General features: G+C 29.3%; 2 protein-coding genes across 2 annotated transcripts in view; both read right to left on the bottom strand.

Moving 5' to 3' along the window:
- Nucleotides 1-17459, bottom strand: part of LOC113368164 (chitinase-like protein Idgf4) — a 93983-nt gene that overhangs the window by 66239 nt on the left and 10285 nt on the right. The gene's annotated exons all lie outside the window — the stretch shown is intronic.
- Nucleotides 4951-11682, bottom strand: LOC113368163 (period circadian protein-like). The gene is made up of 12 exons (XM_026609732.1): nucleotides 11464-11682; nucleotides 11136-11247; nucleotides 10898-11023; nucleotides 10556-10821; nucleotides 10383-10478; nucleotides 9991-10291; nucleotides 9518-9641; nucleotides 7274-7648; nucleotides 6855-6968; nucleotides 6638-6774; nucleotides 6438-6494; nucleotides 4951-5046 (listed from the first exon to the last, which is right to left on the bottom strand). The coding sequence occupies exons 1-11, from the start codon at nucleotides 11586-11588 to the stop codon at nucleotides 6444-6446; spliced, it is 1827 nt and encodes a 608-aa protein (XP_026465517.1). The 5' UTR covers nucleotides 11589-11682; the 3' UTR covers nucleotides 4951-5046; nucleotides 6438-6443.

Genomic DNA, 17459 nt, shown 5'->3' with positions numbered 1-17459 from the left:
GAAAAGTCATAAAAAATGAGTGAAAATACGTAACAAATCAAATTGAATTTAGTGTTTTCATTTATTAGTTATAGAATTAGATTATTTTCAAAATCATTGTGTAATTTTAATATTAGAGTTCTGTTAAAATTAAACTAAACTTTGCTAATAATCTTGCTTGCGCAAATAATCTTGATGTTTTTCTGTTTTCTGAAGAACAATATATGTTAGGTGTATGGAATTGAATAAACAATAATTACTGATAAAATATGCAAATCTTTATAAATAAAATGATATTAATTATTAGATTTAAACTTTTGTATTATTATGTAATTTTGAAAAGAAGCTGAATATTATTAAATTTCATCAGAAGTAAGCTCAACTCCTTAAACATCCTAATAGCCAAGCAGAAAAAGTCTTGGATGATATGTACAACAAAAAATTAAAAATAATTTAATCACATATTTTAAGTCGACTAATAAAAAAAAGTCTATATAATGTTTGTTCCGTTCTTTGTTTCATCAACACTAAAAAATGCTGAATTTGGGATTCCTCGTAGTAGTTTAATCATTTTGTACTTCATAAACAACTGATTTAAGAAAGCAAATGTACATATTTTAAAGAGATAAATGAACAAATAAATAATAAAAACTAAATTAAAATCTTGTAATAATAAGTACCTCCGAATTAATATTATAATAACCGGTAAAAGCAAGAAGTAATCCAAAAAGAAACAAATTAATTCATAACTGTTATAAATAGAATGGTTAAATTAATGAAATATTTATAAATAGGAATAATTTAAATCATTTTCTTTTCGGCCGTAAAGTTTGAAGAAATAAAGATTTTTGAATATTATTAGAGCAATTTTACTTTTGCGTTTCTCATATTTAAAATATTTATTTAAAAATTATTTAACATATCCAGTTAAATGTAAAGTTAAATAATTATTGATCACTTATTTTATTCTACTATTTTAATTACTAATACCAGAAATTATATCAGTTTATCAGATTTGAATACTTTTTCTTTATAAAAAGGCTTACATAAAATTGACACTTTAGAAGCCGGCCGATAATATTATAAAATGGATCGCAAAAACCGTAGTTGGATTTCTGAAAATGTCCATTAAAAGTAAATATTAGCATAACTACTTAATATGTATCGATAACTTTGTTTATCATTTTATCATTATATATCTGTCGAGATGTAAGCCAAATTTTCTAAAGACATTTTTCTCTTTAAATCATTCATTGACTGACTCGATATTTTTTGCAATTATTGCAATAAGCGCTTCTATCCTATCTGTATTGAATATCAATTACTCACTTCAGAAAGCATAACCCTTCGAATTTAAAAAATCAACCACAAAGGGCTGCTTAATTTACAATACCTATTTTAAAATAATGAACATTTTGGCCAATATTTTAAAATTGGCCAAATTAATTAATCCATATTGGATTCAAATGAATTTTATTAAATAAATGTTCCTGTCTTTACGAAGGTCTGGCAACTGAGCAGGATTCTTCGTATACTTGATTCAGATGGTTGAATGTATTTGTAAACTGTTCAAATAAGTTGATTTAGTTTTCTATAATAAATTGAAGAATAATTAATTATTTTATTTACCAACCATTTGTTTAGTTTTGTATGTATTCTCCTCCTTGGAAAGAAAGCTACAATTTGAGGCTTCATCAACTATAAATTCTGTTGTATCACCTTTCAGATCTAATTCCATATATAATCTTAGTAACTGATCGTTCACCTCGTTTGGCTAAAATTAGTAAGAAATACATAAAATACCATGATTTATTTGGTACTATATACAAACATATACATATTTTATTATATTTTTATCTGTACTCCAGTGAAGTTAAAGTTGCATTTTCAAAATTGGTTGAAAATGTTACCTACCGAAATTTTATGATTCTCGAGCATAAACTGGTATTTTTTCTAATTGTGGTATTAACAGATGTACTTGAAATTTTTTTTAAATTTTCTTTTGCCATGAATATTAATATTGAGTAAGTATAAATTTAATTTTTTCTTTGTGATCCAAAATGATGTATTGTTTATGCAGTCTTAACGAATATATAAAGTATTTCTGACAACAGTTTCAAAAATTATATTTAAATCCAAAAAACAATAGCTTGAATTTATGCAATACTATTGCCATATATCTGTTAACATTTTTACGCATTCTTAAAAATATTGTCTATGTACAAAAATAGTATATAATCATTATTATGAATTATATTCCCTTCGATTTCCCACAGCATATCTAGAATTTATAACATTATTTACCTGTGTGATGTTTTTCAGTGTATATTTATCTTGTTTCAGAATATTTTCTATTTTATCTCTTGATATTTGATATTTATTAATCATGTCAGAGTTAAGATCAATATTTTTCATTTCTGATGTTAGAGTTCTATTACAATTATATCCCAAACCGTTAAAATCCCTTCCATGTGTTTCGTGTCGAAGATCATCGGAGCTCTATGATAGAAAATTATTATTATACAGACCAACACAAAGAAATATTTTATTAGTTAAATTATTTATATTAATTTACTTTTTCTCGTTTGGCATTGCCGTTGCCATCATTATCTTCCATCGATGTATTATCAGTTTTGAATATGGATGAATAGTATGATGAATAGCTGCCATCTTCTCCTTCTTTCGTATATCTTTCCTATTATTTTTGTTGAAGATAATTATTTTACGTTCATTTATTTAATAATACCAAATCAAATTTATTACGTTTTATAATTTTACCTTGCTCGGAGATCTGCTGCTTATATCCACTTCATGGACTGAAATTATAGGAGAATCCGGTGAATAAGCTGATGGGAAAGCTCGTTTAGAACACTCTGATAGCGCCTGGAAATAAAGAAAAACTATTGTATAATCATCCATAATTAAATAAATAAAACATTGAAAAAAAAATCATTAAGAGGAAATATGTATTAAATTATAGTAGAGTCACAGATCTTTAGAAAGACTCTGATTGTAAATGTTTTATTCATTAAATTTGATTTTAGTGAAGCAAAAAATGGCAAATAAACAAGATTTTACTTCATTTTATGATACCGTATTTGTTCTATGAAAATCAAATTTGCGTGATTTTATATGTTTTTTCATCATGGTGAATTATTAAAAATGGCTCATCAAAAACAACTTTTAAGCTCGATTATTTTAAAATAAAAAAATGCAAAAAAACTGATATATGTAACTCATAAGAAATCTATAAATATTTAGAGTACTGAACTGTTAGATTCAAATTTAAATAAACGTATCTAATATCTAAAATATTTTATGTATTGTACGGCTCAATACAAATATTCTTTGTGTAGATATTAATAATTGAAGTAAAACAATAAAACTTAGAGAAGCCAATTCTCCGATAAAATAGATAGAAATATATAATAATAAATAGAAATGTTATTGTAATGCTATGTTGCGGGTCTATTTTCGTATGAGTTGGTAGTAACAAACTGTCAGAAAGCTGTGTAATTGCTGTGAAATCAGGCGTTTCACACATAAAACCTAACTTTATGTATGTGTTATCAATGACACATCAAAAAAGATGCACTTGTGATAAAGATGTTATTTGACGTTTGAGCGTTTTGTAGGTTAGGTTTGAAGTGTGAAACGCTTCATCCAGCAAATAAATTTTGACAGTTCTTTTTACCAATTCATACGATGGTAAACACGTAACATAGCGTTACCATAACATTTTAATTTATTTATTTAATCGAAGTAGTGTGTTATTGAAACCACTAAAATGTAGTATAATGAAGCTCAACAAGTTCAGTGATTCTTAAACAGATAGAAAAAGTTAAGCATAGTTGTATATGTAGTGTTTTAGAGGATCTAAATTTGTATCATTGTATAATTTTATTAATTATGTTAATTAATAACAGGCCAGATTTTAGGTATCGATAGACCTTATTCGCCTCGCCATGCTAATATATATCACAATCATCATTTTCAAATCATTCATTTGCTTATTTGCACCAGTCATTATAGTAAATTCACCTCGGAATTCGACATACCCAGCTGTAAGTCTGTAAATACTTGTATATTGATATTTAAAAGTTGTCTCAAAACCTACATATGGTACATACACCCTACCATACTTTTAAGTTTTAAATGCCAATATACAAGTGCAGCTGGGTATCTCGAATTTCCAGATTCTTATCTAATTTAAGCTTAAATGACTGGACTACATTTCATACTGCTTAATCTGTATAACATATGTAGGAAAAAGTTGCTTAATTCGTACCTCTGCAAAATTCTTTTACTCATACTGGTTCAATTAAGAGCTTTTAGGCATTTATGCGATTTAAATACAATATTATAAAGTTTTTGCTTGAATTGGATAACACCAAATGGGTGTAACCAATAACTGTTACTTTATGAAGAGTGCCATCTCCATTCTTAGCACCCACATAATAATTTTTTAATTAAATTTTGATACTTTTTGTGGTAACCGCTAAGTCGGCACTCTAGTCATGCTACGACCACATGTTTGAAAAAGGTACGTAATAAATAAACTTAATACAACTTAATAAATTTATCCACGTAATAAATATACTTAATACTTCAGTACTTGTTAATAATTAGTCAATTGAATAATGATCCAGAAAATACCTAAGATTTTACAATTTCAACTACACTAAATACTGCAGAGATTTTTCTTTGGGGCTACGACTTCAGCAACTTTACCCAAATTACTTTATCACATATAACAAATATCTGATGATTCAATTGACATCGCTTCTGGACTCAAAAACAATCTGGTATATATATTCCAGCGATGCATATGGAAGCGAGAATAAGGTAACTTCATAAAAAATTAACTTAGTTTTGCTGCGCATACACACTCACTCGATTGACGACAGATGCGGATGCAATACTGCCAACGTTGGAACCGGGTTCGGCTTTGACCGATGTCGCTTGGGAGGGTGGACGGACGACTTTAGGGCTACGCACTCCTTCGTTGCGCGTGCTAGCCCCTCCGCCGCCCTTGAAAGCGCCAGTCGGCTTGTCCGGCGGAATATTCTTAAAGGAAATTCAATCGAGGTATACCATTAGTTCGGATCAAGGGCTCATGAAGCATTCTGCTAAATGCCTTCTCATAGCTCTTACAATTTTTGTAAAACAAAAACTTATGATGTTTTTTTGTTTGTAATATATTTTGCTAATTGGAAAAATTAAAGTGTTAATTATTTTGTAAATATTATGATAACAGGAAACTTGCTTCAGCATATCATTGCAATAATCTTTCATCTTGTCGGTCATAAAAATTATCAAAAAATATTTCTAAAAAAATTATTGTTTTAGATAATAATTATCTAACTTATTTTTATGTATAAATAATTGACTGTCGTGGCAATGCTGTCATGGTAACGCTGTCATGGCAACGCTGTCATGGCAACGCTGTCATGGCAACGCTGTCATGGCAACGCTATCATGGCAATGCTGTCATGGCAACGCTATGTTATGCTTGTTTTTTGGCAGTAAAAACTGTGTAAATGTCCTTCTGTTTGCTGCGTGATTAGGCATATTATCATATAAACAAGCAAGAGAGAATGTTATGATAACAGAATCTTCGAAGATGCTGTTGACAACTGCTGTTCAAAGATTGCCATGACAACGCTATGTTATGAGCTCTGTTACGGCAAAATTGCTTCATTAATTTGTGCTAGTTTTGACGCAGCTTATTATTGCATAATTTTATGAATTTCTATAATTGAACCAGTTTTTGTAGGTCTATAATATTTTAGGATATTAGTTAAGACCATGAACTATATCAAAACGCAGAGAATCAACAAATCCTTAAAAAAATTCAACGATTAATAATAAAGAAATGGCTTAGCCGATCTTTGAAAATCAGCAATGATAACTACTCAAAAGACATGAAATTGACATTTAACTACGAATTGTGTTTTGCTATACTCCTATTTAATTAAACACTTTTATTAAACCTCTAACTTGAATTGATATGAATTAGAAATTCGAAAAATTAAATGAACCAAACTGTCCGAAACTAACGAATACTGCATCATGACTATGCGCAGTCAAATTCAGACAGTTGCAAATCGTCGGTTTTGATAAATTTTCAACTATTCGGGCTCAGATAAAACAAGCCCATCATTCTCTGGTCAAGAAACAAAAACATATTGTAAAATGAAAAATACTCTGAATGCTTATAAAAAAATTGTAGCAAGATCATATAGATGAACCATAGTTAAAGATTTATCTGTAGATATATACTTTATATATTGATAAAACAAATAATTACTAAGAAATGATTGCTATGGAGACGTTTATTAATTTTATACTATCTTTTATAAGTGCAAGTTTCCCATTATCATGTTTAAAATAATATTGCAAAATATTAGAATTCTGAATTTTTTTGAATAAATATGTTCAATGAAACCAAAGATTACCACACATTACCTGCTCTGGTTAATAACTATACTAATAAGGCACATGAGAATAATGATCTGTAATAGAGTAGATATGCATAAAAATTAATTATTAAACATATTCAATGATTAAAAACTTCCCATTTAAGCCTCTTTTGTGTAATAAAATTATATGAACAGTCACAAAGTATTTTTACGCAGGATAAAAGAATTACACTCACGTTATAATGCTGTTGCATTTGCCCTGAAGTTCCTTGATTAGGAATTTGCATTGGATGGTAAACTGTAAAAGGCGGATACAGCATTGGCTGTCCGAATATAGGATGCGGGGTATATACCATGCCTGGTAAATATTGAACTGAAAAAATGTCTTAAGTGATAAAATACCATTTCAACAACTTGATACGAAAATCATGCAAACAATTTTATTTAATCTACCAAATGGTGATATTGTAGGGCTGTGTTGCTGAATACTTGGCCTTGGCGCTTGCTGCGGTGTTGGAATGTAGCACACTTGCGGAAACATGTTGGGTGCGATTTGTGGACTGTTTTCTATAAAGAAAAAATGAATAGATTGTTACTCAACTATCTATATAAATGTATCTATTCTATTTGATGAGTAAACTCATACACTTGACTTCTTTATATATTATTTGAACAGCGGTGATTTGACTTAACCAACTACGGTGGTTTTATAGATGGAAAACAGTTGTCCTATGTTTTTTTGAGTATTTTTTATTATTACAAATTGCTTAAATAGTAATTTTTTAATGAATACAAAATAGTCAAGAAAAGATATTTCTTATTATTTCAATAAATAATTTTTATTTAAAATTTCAATAAATTCAATTATTTACCAATAACTGCTGGACCTGCAGTTCTAGGTCCTTGTCCATTTTGCGGAGCCAGAGGTACATTGAAAGGCTGCCACTGACCATTATGATTTCTAGGAGCAAACATTCCTTCTGATATAAAGTTATTACTGTTGATGACTCCTCTATTATTTTGTTGTATGTTTGGAGGAACAATTGGTTGTATTATTGGGTGCTGCAAATCAGGAGCTAACACAGGCCTTGGTATATTTTGGAGTCCTGGGTGAAGTATTGATGAAGGCATTGTGCGTCTTAAATCATGTTGTAGATCTGGAACTCGGAAACCATTTGCTATATTAGGTTGCAGACCAGTGAAGGAAGTTGGTATACCGGCATGAAGAGGAGATGATGTTTTTATAACTGAAATAAAAAATAGATCATATATTATTAAAAATACATTATACTTTTTTATATATTTATTGAACAGCAATTATAAGAGTACTAAGAAATGTTCAACTAATTACGTCGGCTTTATAGATGGCAAACCAAGCAGATGTCCTATGTGTAACTTTATTTATTATTATGTACAATTTCTGCAATAGTAATGAGTTTTTATTGAAGCAGTAATTCTGGGAAAGGGCAAATTTCACTTAAAAATATACTGACATCAGGCTTGCTAAAGTGGGTTTCAAATCTTGGACCTCTGATTCAGATCCCTTTGTTTCAACCACTAACACATGGGCAAGCCCATACATCAATATTAATTTCGAGTCGAGATTCTCGACCTCAAAATATGTAGGGATTATATACAACTAGAATGGAAATAATATTCTGACGTCGTTCTATAAGTCTGTTCAATGGCATAATATAGCAGCTGTTTACTTCTTTTGTTGCGTAAAAATAACAATATCATTGTAACGTAACTGCGAGATTTTTTATTTCTTGAATGGCCATTACAAAAAATGATGAAACTCATAAATATTTTGTATGAAAGCATCACAGGACAACGTTTTAATTTAATTTATATTTTTGTCAATGTTCTAGTGTTTATTGTATTTTTGAATGTTTTATTGAACTATTTTCTTTATTCTGAGAAGTTAAAACATACCTGCAGAAGAACACTAAATTGCATAACAATATGGAAAAAACCTTTTGCATTGATTAAATTCGTCTTTGACACAATTTCTATTAATTAATAATAATTGTTTTTAATTCATAGAAACAATAAAAAAACTAGTGGGGTGTGTGGCATCGTGCCTTAAAGCAAATTGCTGGAACTTCCCGTACCGTAACAAAATGTTCGAGGAATACTGAATGTTTTCAAATAGATTATTATAAATATTGTAACATTGTCTAATATTCATAAGAATTATATAAATTGAATTGCAAAGTTGAAATTATTTGTTTGAAGTACATTAGAACTATAGTCAGAATTAAAAATAAAATCTGAATTATTTTCGATGTACAAAAAATTTAAAAACAATGAAAAAAAAGTTGAAACAAAAACTTTTTTTCCAAAATCAATTATTTTGTTGAGTCAAGCAGAAAATTCTTTGAATCAATTAAATCGGACGCTTAGTTCTCTCAAAAACTGCCATTTTTTGTACATTTAGCTCCGTATCTCAAAAATGGCTGGGCCTGCCTTTGCCAAAAACTAATAACAACTTCTCCCAATCATTACTTATTGAATGTTTTTAGATCATTCTAATCGGATGCTCAGTTCTCTCAAAAACTCGATTTCTATTTTCTGCACTATTTGCTCTTTATCTCCGTAACTGCTGACCTTCTCTTGCCAAGAACTAATCAGCACATCTCCTTATCAATAGGAATCGAATGTTTTTTGAACCATTCAAATCGGTTGATCCGTACGCCCGAAAACATGGGCGAAAAATTGTATCCATACATACATACACACACACACATCCATTTTTTCTGAAGTATGTTCAGAAACCTTCAAAACGTCGAGAAATGTAAAACTTTTCAATTTCTATTTTCGGCCCATTACAATAACTTACCCTACGGGAAGTTAATAAAATGCAATAAACAATTCAAACAGTTGATCTACTCTTAACTGTATATCATAAATATCTAAGAAATACTTTTATCCAGAAGTTCTTTTTTTTTGAGTTATTTAATAGTACAAATAAGTATAGAAAAGTATCCCGAATAGGAGGCAGAATAGTACGAAACTTGTAAAGACAGAAAAAAGAAATAAACACGTCATTTAATCACAAAGAAAAAATATAAAAACAAATATTTATATGTTTACAAAGAAAGATGCAAACTTACTATGTTGCATCATCATGGGACCAGATGTAGGAACTGATGGCAAGTGACTTTGCTTCACTGTTTTATTGTGAAATTCTGCTTCCCAGGAATGAGACCCACTGCGTTTTAGTCCTTGACCTTTATTCTGCAAAGTAATGAAAATGGAGTAATTAAAACAAAGAAGTAATATGATTAAAAATAGTAATTATGCATATATTAGTCAGTGAAAATTAAACAAAAAATCACAAGAAAAGATAACAAATGTGTTCCGAGATAAAACGCATAATTAAATGTAAAATATTTTCAAATTTAGCTAATTGTAACTACTATATATAAGTGTAGTGTCTACAAGAAAAATTATTGATGGAGTGTTTCATCACAATATGGTAACTCTTATTTCTAAAAAGTATTTCAATAACTGATAATATGAACTATTTATTTAATATGAATTTTCAGTAAAAACTAAATGGAATGTAAATTATCATTTCACTCACTTGTTTGTTTTTATCGCCGCCTTTTCTGTGACCACTCTTGCGTTCATGAGCTCTGGAACCTCTGGCTTCTCTATGCTTCCTGACCATGATTTTAGCCATATCTTCGTTATGACGAGCAAGCATAGCTTTAGTTAGCTGAGGTGGCCTATTAACACTTGAACCATTTCCTGATCCTGAACCAGTTCGCGAAGCTTCTCCTCCACTTGTTGTCACACTTCCATGAGGATGAGTGTTTGCTCCACCACCATTGCTTCCAGAACTTATATTTCCGCTGCCACTTCCATTGCTACCACTACCACCACTAGAAATAATTGAGCAAAATATTAAGTTATAATCTTCTAATCTCTATTTTAAATCTATAGTGAAATTTTATCTAAGGTTGTTTCACTCACTCTTGTGAATCCTGCTTTCCTTCCAAATCTGTGTCAGTGTGACTATTACCGGTTGTGGCTTCGTCAAATGACGTTTTTGGTTTACTTTCAAAGAACCTTTAAATTATAAAGAATACATATGAAATTAGTGAAAGAATTTGCAGAATGTTTTAAAATAATCCTGTTCTTATTACCTTTGTATGTTCTCATTATAGTTCAATTGATTGTAACTGGGAGGTGTCTCAAAACTGCTTTTACTGTCATAAGACTCGTGATGTGGTGATATTTCGCCCAACATAACAGAATCGCGTTCTGAAAACGTTGGTTCAACTTTCAGAGGTAAAATTTCCTTGGATGTTGGTTGAGCTACGTCATCTATTAAATTTTCCATGTACGAAGCCAGTGCTTGACAACGTTTATAAAACTGGCGCTTAACATGCTCAGCAGGTCGTCGAATCACCTTAATGAAGGTATTTAGAAATAATAGTTAGTACTGTTCATAACTGATTTGAAACTTCAAGCGCAAAATAACTTACAATTACCTCTTTTAACAATTGAAGAATTTCTTGTTGAATTAGTTTACTCTCTTTCAAAACTTCTTCAGAGATGCAGCTTGTTGGATTACTTTGTGCTTCTGCAAAAACATTTGGTGTTGGTGGACCCTAGAATAGAGACACACATGATACATTAAAAATAAACTATATGAATTACTATATTCATTTTGTAATTCTATTCCTTATTACAAAAACTCATAAACTCATAAGTTTGTTATACCTTTAAAACTCTGTGCAGTCCTGTAACTATTTCAAGCTTCCTTGACCAAGGGTTGACAAAACTAGACCATTCTGTTTCTACCGTTGCATAACCACCATTTTGAACTAGAAATCTATTGAAGTATTAAACTTTATAATAAACGATAAAGTATATTTAATATGGATGCACTAGATTATAGATGGTGAGTATGTGACAAAAAATTGAAGCCTATATTAAAAATCAAGAGTTGTTCATAATAGTTGTAGTCTGATCAGGATTGTAACATATCAATAGTACAATTTTGTTAGAATATGTTTTCAACATAATTTGATGGATATTCTACACTAACCTGTAGGGTTTGCTTCTGAATGATGTACCCACAGCTCTGCCCTTCTCAACAACTTCTTGATATATTTCTTGAAGCAATGGCAAATCTTCAGGGTGATAGAATTCGAAAACGTTTCTTCCGATCATATCTTGAGGCAAAAATCCGCATGCAGAAACAGCACTGCCATCAACGTGGCTTAATGCACCATTGCAAGTATGTCGGGTGGAGAACCGAACGTCTTTCTTGGTTTCATTAGGTACTGAAATATAGAGATTTTCAAAAATATTGGTTACGCACCTTTTTCTAAATAAAGTTTTCGTTCGGTCAAATAACAATTCAAATATTTTTTGAAACTCGTAATATGTAATAACAAGTTGCAACATTATGCATAAAAAAACTTTGCAAGCTGTTTAATTGATATGTAACTTAATATAAGATCATGATAATAATAATAACTAACAAATAATAATAATATAACTTACAAGCATATGCAGAATGTACAGGTGTCGCTGTCATGACCAGTAAAAGACCACTATCTGCAGGACTCAATGTGTCTGGTGGCATTTGTTCCTTGCTCATAGCTTCTCTGAATGAAAGTTTCAATTCGAATGGACGATAATTGACAATATTTTCAGTCATTCCACAACTAGAATTTCGCATTCCTCGATAAATTCGAAGTAGCAGGAATAAACTGCTTTTGTTTTCCACTAAAAGAAAATTATTTATCATTAGAAAAAGAAATATACACAATTGTGTAGAAAAAAGTTGATATCTTAAATAAAAAAATATGTATGTATAAATTTGATAACCGAAAGTAGGATCATTGACAAACATTTTATGAGCAGTAAAGAAAGTATTAGTAAAATGGCAAAACTAAAAATAATCGTAATAATATGATGTTATATTTGAATAAATTTAAATTTGAACTACGACTGTGTTAAACTCTAGTTTAAATCAAGAGACTGCAACCAACTTCCAACTGCAGCCACCTAATGCTAATATTTTCGAAACGATTAATACTAAAAACCACTATTTTGATATATCAGATTTATCAAACAGATTACCAGATTATTCGACTGTGTCAATTTTGAACAAGATGATTAGGGTATAATACAATTCATGTATAAAAAATACAATCATTACCATTATTATGGGTTAAAAGTGATTCCTTGATATGAGCTGTAAAAGTTTCTCTATCTTTTTGATGCATAAAATCCATAAAAGTTCGACCCAACCACATATCTTTGGGAAATCCCAAACTATTTGTCACTGTTGGTGATGTAAACAAAACTACTCCATCATGCATTGAGATAACGCAGCAAAAACCCTCCTAAAATAAATACAAACATATTAGCAAAAATTATCATATCGTAAAAAAAATTATATAAATGCATAGTCCACAATTCGTACATCTTCATTTATATTTGGTGGAGTTTGGGATGTAGTATCTTTTCCCGGCGTTTCAGCAATCTTCTCCAAAAGCGTACTGGAAGCTAAAATGGAAATCAGAAATTCTACTAATGATTATTTAATAAAATGTTACATATCGTAAATTCTCACCAATTGGTTGTTTTTCGACATCAGGAACTGTAGAACTAAATTTATTATCTACGCTCATAAGCAACGGGGCATTTTCTGGGATTGTGACAACTTGGGTTTCAATTGTTGTACTCTGCTGTGCAACTGTAAGCAAAGGTAACCATCAAAACAAAATTCTCTATACGATAATCTGAAATACGATTAGTATATCACCTGAATTTGGTACGATTATCGAAATATCCGGAGCATTTTCGTTATCTGCGATTGACTTATCGGTTACTGCAGTCTTTGGAGGTTTTATTTCAGTGACTTCGGTTTGAGAAATAGGAGTCAGCTTTTTCTTTTTATGATTTTTATCTTTGACATGTTTTGTTTGTTGAATAGGGGCATTGTTACTGCAATGATAATAAACAAAATGCATTATTCGACACTCAAAATGTTTTATATTAGGCTTTCATGGTTACCAGTAAGGCGCTTACCACAAGGCTACAAATAACCAATCGATTTCAATGTATTTCAATGAAATTTTAAAATAATACGTTTCCAATATTCAATCAAAGTGGAAAAGTAAGTATTGTTAATAAATTTAGTAATCTATTTATTCTCTAATTAATCGTGATTCAATGTTATGGGAATTAGTATGGCAACACATGAAAAGCACACAAAGTTTATTTAAGTTTAGTTAATTATGATGTAATGTATAACGACAATAATTCTAATTATTGCACTTGTATGATCTGCAAATATCACGTGTATTAATCAAGTGTGAAATCTGACTTGGACATAAGATGTTATAAATATAGTATCAGATGTAAATGTTATTCTGAATTACTAAAATCACGAATATTTGCATAATTTATATAAAATATAGTCATTAACTATTTTTTTATTCAATGATTTTTTTTAATCAATGTAAATCTAAATAAACTCTGCCTTTGTGTTGAATATCTTAATAATTGTATATATTGAACTTTTGATAAATTATGTCTTATTGAAAATAAATAGATAAATATAATATACTTAAAGGTTTTAGTAATAACATCAATTTTTATGTGTTCTTCAATGATTTAGAAAAAAAAAATTAGATGCATGGAAAACGTTCCTCAAATGGTAGGAAACATAATATACAATGCCAAATTATTTCACAGTTGCAAAATTTGATCTACTTTTGTTATTTTAAATTGCGGTATGGTCTTACTTCATTTTGTTCTTACCCGACTAAATGACAAACTAAGGAAAAATAATTGAAATACGTTTTCAGCTAAAAAATTTGTCAGTAGGGGAAGTAGGGATAAAATGACACGGTGTTTTTTTTAGTTTTTTTAATTTTTAAGAAGGCAGTTCACAAATAAATCGTTTGGTTCTCTTTAGGACATCAGCACATGAAACATGATCGCACAAAAAACAAATCATACATAAGGCCTTTGCAATAAATGCAAGTCTCCTCTTTTCACTGGTGGATCTTTTAGTCTGTTTTTAGAAGTAATTAGAGTTGAAGTTAAAACTATAATCTTTAACAGGAATTATTTCTCTTTTAATGTGCTTTGAAAGCTTTGAAAGCTTTATTTCTCTTTTATTGTGCTTTGTAGTTCTTTCAAAATAGTACGTCGTCATTTTGTCCATTATACGAAGTGATAAAATATTAATAAATAATCAAAATTTCATCGAAAGCTCCATAATTATAATAAAATTGATAAAAATCACTGGTACTTGGCGTTCATAGATTTTCATAGAAATAATTACAAATAACAATAATGAATTGGTCACCAAAAAACTTGACAAAACCACTTCCACAATAAACTTTTGAATTTGCTGAACTCGTATCAATTACTGCGACAAGACTGTGGCAATGACGTTCAACATCTGACAGGATTGTGATTAAGATTTTTTCATGTTATACAGTTACTAAAACTAGACAATTTTTAAAAAAGGCATTGTGTCATTTTGTCTATATATAACTTTCTGTCAATATTTTCCCTATAGTATAGTAAATGATATAGTAAATCCTTGTTCATAAATTTTATTATTAAAACTAATATTGAAAGAAGTACAATAATTATGGAATTTCGGTAACTTTTACAGATGAATATATGGATTTTCGTCAACATTAATTATCCGTCGCTAATTAGAAATTAATTTTTTTTAATAAATTGTAAATTATCTAAGAAAAATTATTCTGAAGTCAGTTTTTACGTTAATGACTCTCTCTCTCTCTCTCTAAACTATACTTTACGTTTTACAAGGATCAAGGACAGCTTGCAATTATTCAGTAATACTTGATCCAAATTTAATTATTTGAAATGCCATAGGTAATACAGTACTTTAAACAGCTATTGAACTCTAACTTCGCATAAAACCTGTATATTAGACTCGAAACGTAGGCGTCTCAATTAAAACGTTTCCATACTGCTTGTTATTAATTAAATATCGCAATTTAATTAGTTAAATAACTCGGAATTCGTTTCTAGTAGGTTTAGTTACGCGATTATCGTTGTGTAATCGAAATTGAGTTAACGCATTAACGTTTTCTACGTAAATATTATGATGTGAAAACCAATTACTGGCAACGTATAAAAACACGTGCTTTGATGTGGGTCAGTGTACAACAAACTCTCGTTTGCTCAGGATCACATGAAAGATGTAACACAATTTTACAAATGTTGCATAAAACTGTTATGTAAAGAATATGCCCAGCAAATAAGTAATAAATAAGTTATCGAATATATATTACATCAAAATTCTTGTTACCATATTGTTTATCCAAAACATTTTGTTAAAAAAATTGCGGCACAATTTATGAAATATTGCATTTAATTGCGAAACGTTAATGCGAGCTATATCCATTTGGAAAAATAAAAAGTTACATCCAAAACTCGAAATTTGGACCCTTGACAAATCACCTAATGACGTCTTTAATATACGAGCCAAAGATAGCTAATACGCATATCTTTCAAGAGCTTTTCCAGCAATACTAATACTACCAAAAGAATACTACAATAAATATTTCTCAATATAAATCAGATAATTTATTAAATATTAAATATTTACTTTTTCTGTTGTAAAAAATAAGAGCAAAATTCTGTTTATATTGCTTTATATTAAGAAGAGTCCTGACTTGATACCAGGACGGCAAATCAACCAATTAAATATAAAATTGAAAGAAAATTAATGCACTTCAATGTTAGAAAATTTATCACCTATATTACTTAATACTTTCATTTAGTATATTATTAATTATTTAAGTGGCGCTTAATTTTGTATTAAATCTACTATTATATTGAAATTATACCATATCTATTATTTACTATATTGTTCTGAAATGATTAAGGGGAAAATGAATTTGATAATATTGAGTTTAAGCTTTAAAATTAATTATTATCTAACAATATTAGTTTCTTGAAAACTTGAAAGCTATTGTTTGAAGAATCATTAAATTATCAAATGATCGACAACATGATCATTTTTTAATTTTAATTAAATTTGGGTAAGTCTAACTTTTCTGTATGATTGGTGAATTTAAAGTCAAACGTCAGAAGGTCTTGTGACGTAACAGTGGATGAATTTCAAAAGTAATATATAATGCATACAATGGTTTTGATCATCCTAGCATCACATATAAATTAAACTTTGCAAAAATTTGATCAGAATATGTTGTAGTTGTTAAAAAAGTTGAAATATTAAATTTTCTCCATTAATTAACTAAATAATTACACATGTTCACAAAAAAGTTGACTGGATTGAGTATGCGACATATGTTTTCTAATCTTTTTCACCACTGAACAAGAATCTAAATTTTATTGTCATAATACTTAAAATTTTATAATTTCTTTCGTTAGCAGGTCCTTTAATCTCTAAATGACCTGGCAATGGATTTTTTCTAGGCTTTTTACATATCAGATAAGTATCTTTCTGCAGCTTTCAGCAGTAATTTGCAAACATATTTACCCCCAATAGCTCCTAGATAATTTGCAGAACATGTTTGCAGTTACCTCAAAAAATGTTTGCAAATTAGTGCTGGAAGTTGCAAAAATACCGAACTGAGATTTAAGGATTAAAAGCCCAGGAATGGATAGAAATTATGGAAATTTAATAATCATGCAAAAAATTCAAGATCGATAAATTTGTTTTTTTTTCATAATTTTCTGCTTTTTGACCTCTTATTTTGATCTTAGATTCGTGTTTAGCAGTAAAAAATACATAAAAAACATAGGTCTGTGTAATTATTTAATCAATGAAGAAAATTGATGTTTCTTTTTTTTAATAACGAACCGGATAGAAAATTGTCAAATCCTTATCACAAAATTATGAACTACGATGTAAAGTTTACTTTAAGGTGAGAACCGCTTATAAGTTTATAATTCATTTATGATCTCTTAACTCATGATCTTTGAAGATTTTTGGTTTTTCAATTCATTATTAATCCTTCATCATTTCGATATAAAGTAATAGTAGGTAATTCTTCTTTCACGTCAAGGATT

Source organism: Ctenocephalides felis, unplaced genomic scaffold (assembly GCF_003426905.1).
Source record: "Ctenocephalides felis isolate EL2017-DRISC unplaced genomic scaffold, ASM342690v1 CF-g0.4_SCAFFOLD_01170, whole genome shotgun sequence".
Classification (NCBI taxonomy): Eukaryota; Metazoa; Arthropoda; class Insecta; order Siphonaptera; family Pulicidae; genus Ctenocephalides; species Ctenocephalides felis.
The sequence above is the reverse complement of the archived record's forward strand: the minus strand, read 5'-3'. Positions and strand labels throughout refer to the sequence as shown.